A 5,476-nucleotide genomic window follows, 5' to 3' on the forward strand; every position below is an offset into this window, starting at 1 on the left:
TTTCTCGGGGAATGCAATAGCTTTGCGAGGTAATGCAAAGTTTTTCGGGGAAAGCAAAAGTTTTACGAGGGAAGGCAAAGTTTCTCGGGGGAATGCAAAAGTTTTGTGAGACAACGCAAAAGCGTTGAAATATATTTTTTTCTCCCAACTCATATTTTTTCCATCACCATGTCCCTTTAGGCAAACTTTAAGCCAGGTAAAATGACTAAAACTGAAAAAAGAAAGAAAGCTAAATAGAAAGTATATATATATATATATATATATATATATATACTGTATATACAAATGACACAGCAATATTTATATATATAAATGCCAATTCTAATGATATTAATGAATACTATAATAATATACAGCATAAATAATACTTAAATAAACACTGCTGCTAGATTACGGTTACATAATCAAGTCCTGTATGCATGAATTACTTGAGTTAATTGGATGCAGAACAGAGAATCATTGTGCAGTGGAATCTAGAGCACGGCTGCTCACTGACCCTCGCTTGTCTGTCACTCAACCATGTCTTTGATTATCCTTGCCAAATTACCCTTATGATGTACTCATTTTTTCAACATAGATGTGATTTTTCATATTTCATTTCTCTTCAGGTTGTGGCATGTGTGTTGATTGATCTATGAGGGTATTTGGGGATGGCGCTGATTGGCTTTGTGGCGGTGGCAGTGTGTGGGTCTCTGGTTGCTTGGGCCGATCAGTTGAAGCAGGCCCGAATGCCTTTGTTACACCATCGTCCGTTTGTGGTGGTGTGGAACGCACCCACCGAATCCTGTCGTCTTCGATTCAAGGTTGAACATGTGTCAATGATCTAGCAAATGTTCTGTGTCGTCCAAATGATGGGAATAACATCTTGTCTGTTTCTTTTTCTAGGTGGATTTGGACCTTAGTGTCTTCGACATCGTTGCAAACCACAACGAGACTTTGAGCGGCCCCAGCGTAACTATCTTTTACCACAGTCACCTGGGTTACTACCCTTACTACACCAGCTCTGAGATTCCCATCAATGGAGGCCTTCCTCAGAACCAAAGCCTGAGCAAACACCTCAGCAAAGCTCGAGCTGACATCGACAAGCTCATTCCCTTCAAGGACTTTCACGGGCTTGGTGTCATCGACTGGGAAAACTGGCGTCCGCAGTGGGTGCGCAATTGGGGCTCGAAGGACATCTACCGAAACAAATCCAAGGAACTTATAAGGAAGCTGCATCCTGGTTGGCCACAAAGTAAGGTGGAGAATGAAGCAAAGGAACTCTTTGAGAGGGCCGGACAAGTATTCATGAACTCAACGCTCTTGCTGGCCGAGAGTCGACGACCGCATGGTCTTTGGGGGTATTACCTCTTCCCTGACTGTTACAACTATGGTTATAAGCAGCATCCGTTGCGTTACACAGGAGAGTGTCCTAATATAGAGCATGTACGCAATGACCACCTGATGTGGCTGTGGAAGGAGAGCACGGCCCTCTATCCTTCCATCTATCTCGACTATGAGCTCAAGTCTTCGGCCAACACGGTAAAATTTGTGCACTACCGTGTCAAGGAGGCCATGCGGATCGCCTCGATTGCCAGGAATGACTATACGCTGCCAGTTTTCGTCTACTCCAGACCTTTCTACGCCTACACATTTGTTGTCCTATCAGAGGTGAGTGGAATATTAGGTAAAAAGTTCATAATTAAGTCCGAATCATGGCATAGCAGTTAGAAAATGTTCTCTGATATGCTGAAATGTGATGCTCATGCTGGAAAAACTAATTTAAGGACATTTGTATGCCTATAAATATATATATTTTTTTGAAAGATGTAAAATAAAATAAAAATATTTACTCTTTTCCCGCCATTTATGTAATTTTCCATCATTTCTGAGACAACACTTCCCCACCAGACGGAGATTTTAGGGGCGCTATTACACGTCTTCTGAAAGAAAAATATTCTTTGTTGTTGTTTTAAAGCAGAGGGTCTGTTCTATCTTTTGATATACACTGTATATTCAGATATTCATACAACAACATTCTGCGGGCCATGAAACTTTAGTGAAAATTATCTTAAAAAATGCTGGCGCTGGCTGGGAACTTTTTTGCAAAAATGCTGGCAGGGAAAGAGTCAAAAATAAAGTTTGTAATATCTACACTAGGCCTACTACTGTCGACAAATCAAACAGGATACTTTAAACACTCCCCTTATTTGTCATTGGTCAGTTAAACAGATAGCCCCGCCTCCCCCACACGCCATTGGTTAAACCAGTGTTGCTATGCTGGGGTGCGTTTCCCGAAAGCATCGTTAGCCAACTATGGTCGCATGTTCCGTCGTTACCAATAGAGTTCAATGGGATTTGCGACCAACTTGCGACCATGGTTGGCTAACGATGCTTTCGGGAAACGCACCCCTGGTCAGGATTCTCAAACAAACAGCAAAGTTTTGAAAACACCATGGAGCCACAATGTTTATAGCCTAGTTTTTAGGTAAATCAACTTACGAATGACTAAAGGCCGATTCAAACCAAGGACGAGAACTATAACGATATATCTAACTAGAATACTGAACTCCACACCACAACCACACCGGTAACATCACAGAGGAATGATATCATTCTGAAATTACTTTCAGAATGATTTTTTCCAGCTGATGAATGATAAAAACCTTGTTGCCAGCCAATCAGAATCCATCCAACTCAAGCTTGAGCATTTAAACTGGCAGATAACACAAATAATAAACACAGCATTCTTGTCTATTGGTGTGAATATATTAATATAATGGTGGTTGTTGAGGAGATTCCCCTTTCCATATAAAGCGCTTTGAGTACCTAGAAAAGCACTATATAAATGTAACAAATTATTATTATAGTTACCGTTATAGTTCTTGATGTGAACAGGCATTTAAACTCTATGAGTCAGTATATTTAGTTAATTAAGTATATGCATTTAAAATATTTTTTATAATATTACAGCACTGAATTGTGTTTGCGCACTGAATACTTTACGCACTTTCCAGACGTCTAAAGGGACCTGTCAAACGCACATTGTTTTAATCACTCGTCGAATACTTGAGTGACAGACCCACTCCCTAAATCACCCTCCTCCCTGGCATCTTAAACGCCAGAGATATGCTTAAACACTCATCTGTCACCTCATTATGAGAGGAATGTTCCAAATCAAACTCTGCAGTAGGTCTGCAGGCGTGTTTTCAGTTTGACGGGACCACCCGCCTTTCTAGACAGTGAGGTACACGTACATCAAGGTAATGTACTTATTATGACTAGTTTAGGTTACAACCGATAGCTTCCATATGTTCATTGTGATAGTACAGGCTCCAGACCATACATTACACGTACAGGTCTACTGTTTTGTTTTACTTACCACCAGGCAAAAATTAAATGTGCGATTACACACCTCTCCTCGATAAGCCGCATTATTTAACAGTATCATTCATGTCGGAGTTACAAACCCTATATGAGCAATGGTAATAGGGATGTTTGTGTTATTCAATAGTAACACATTTCTTCTCCAGGCCTGTAACTAAAAAAGCTATGATATGATCTGTTGCTTTTCTGCTTTGAATCGCATTAACATAAAAATATTTATCTTGAACAGAGTGACCTGGTCCACACCATAGGAGAGAGTGCAGCACTGGGGGCCGCTGGGGTGGTCCTGTGGGGGTCATCTGAATATGCAAGATCTCAGGTACGCATTATATCGTTCTAAAGTTTGACTGAACGCTAGTGTACAGAGCACGTTAACAAAATGAATCCAACAATAAATCCTCTTGACTGGATTGGATGCATTTTTAGGTGAAACAGCTAATATTAGAATTCATAACCAACAGCATTTAGAACCACATGGGGATCAGCTTGAGCTGATGGCATTAACATATTTAATATGGTTGAAGCTTAGGGAACAATCTGTCCTCAGTTTATCTCTTAAAAGGGACACCTCAAATATGATTTCTGTCTAAACCTAAAATAAAGCAATATTAGCGTAATCATAGCTTGTCTGTATCTGATTTATACAGTATCACACATGTGCTCCTGAAGGACACATGCTCATTTTGTGGGTGCGTCTCATATCCTGTTTACAAAAATGAGGAAGAGAATACATTGAAGCTGGTGGAAAGAGTTAACAAACTGTTAATGTGTTTCTATGTTGTGTGACATAATGGTAATTTTGTTTATTTGTCTTAAAGCTTAAACATTTTAACTGACTTGGGGGAAATTTTTTGACGAGTTGTATCATGTACAGTGATCAGAAACCGAAACACTTTGTCATACACACACTACCGGTCAAAAGTTTTACATCAGTAAGTTTTTAAATGTTTTTTAAAAGAAGATTCTTCTGCTCACCAAGGCTCATATTTTTACACTTTCAAAGAATTGTTTTCTATTAGAATATATTTTAAAATATAATTTATTCCTGTGATGCAAAGCTGAATTTTCAGCATCATTACTTCTCCAGTCTTCAGTGTCACATGATCCTTCAGAAATCATGGCTGATTTGCTGCTCAAGAAACATTTCTTATTATTATCAATTTAGGAAACAGTTGTGTACTATTTTTTTCAGGATTCTTTGATGAATAGAAAGTTTAAAAGAACAGCATTTATGCGAGAGAAAGCTTTTGTAGAAAAATCACATATATATACATACACACAAATCAGCTAGTTGCCAAGAAAAAAAAAAATTAGTTTAGCTTGATGTACTAAACTGAAGCCAAAACAAAAATGAATAAAAACTATATAGACATTTAAAAAAAATAGAAACTAATAAAAAAAAAAAAAAACAATTACTACTGTCAAACTTTTTAAAATTACTAAACTGAAAATGGAAAATATAAAAACGAATTAAATATATTATTCATGAAAACAAGTTTTTCATCTAATATTTATATTTTATTTCAGCTTTATTTTAATTCATGAAAATGATTTTTAATAGTTTTACTTCAAAATAACATCACTGATATTGACCAATATTACTTAAAAAAAAAAGCCCTAATATCTTTATGTGTTTGTCTTGGCCAGAGAAACTGCATGACAGTCAAGAAATACATTGACGGTCCTCTGGGTCACTATGTGATCAACGTGACCTCAGCCGCTAAACTGTGCAGCAAAGCCTTGTGCAAGAAGAACGGCAAATGTGTCCGCAAGAGCCTGGACTCTGGGGCTTACCTGCACCTCAACCCTCGCTTCTTCAACATCCGCCTCAACCGAGGCATTCGTGGGCCGCGTTTCCACGTCAGCGGCCAGCTCAACAACCACGACATCCTGGACATGAAGCAAAAGTTCACCTGTCAGTGTTACCAGGGCTGGACGGGCATCTACTGTGAGATGCCCCAGAAAGCACAGCCTCTCCCACCCCACCCGAGAGACAGTATCCTGGGGGAACTACTGCTGGTCCTGTCCCTTCATTTCTCCTGTCTGTCTGTCATCATGTTCTTAGGTCTGTGTCTCATTATTAAGTGTCTGATACTGTAAAGCACCGTGT

The 5,476-nt window shown here is 39.1% G+C and overlaps 1 protein-coding gene across 1 annotated transcript; it reads left to right on the forward strand.

The window, feature by feature from the left end:
- Nucleotides 1-514: 514 nt before the first annotated feature.
- Nucleotides 515-5,476, forward strand: hyal6 (hyaluronoglucosaminidase 6). The gene is made up of 4 exons (XM_056271907.1): nt 515-803; nt 886-1,650; nt 3,596-3,685; nt 5,014-5,476. The coding sequence occupies exons 1-4, from the start codon at nt 651-653 to the stop codon at nt 5,464-5,466; spliced, it is 1,461 nt and encodes a 486-aa protein (XP_056127882.1). The 5' UTR covers nt 515-650; the 3' UTR covers nt 5,467-5,476.

Source organism: Rhinichthys klamathensis, unplaced genomic scaffold (assembly GCF_029890125.1).
Source record: "Rhinichthys klamathensis goyatoka isolate OS25496 unplaced genomic scaffold, OSU_Roscu_1.1 h1tg000328l_1, whole genome shotgun sequence".
Lineage (NCBI taxonomy): Eukaryota > Metazoa > Chordata > Actinopteri > Cypriniformes > Leuciscidae > Rhinichthys > Rhinichthys klamathensis.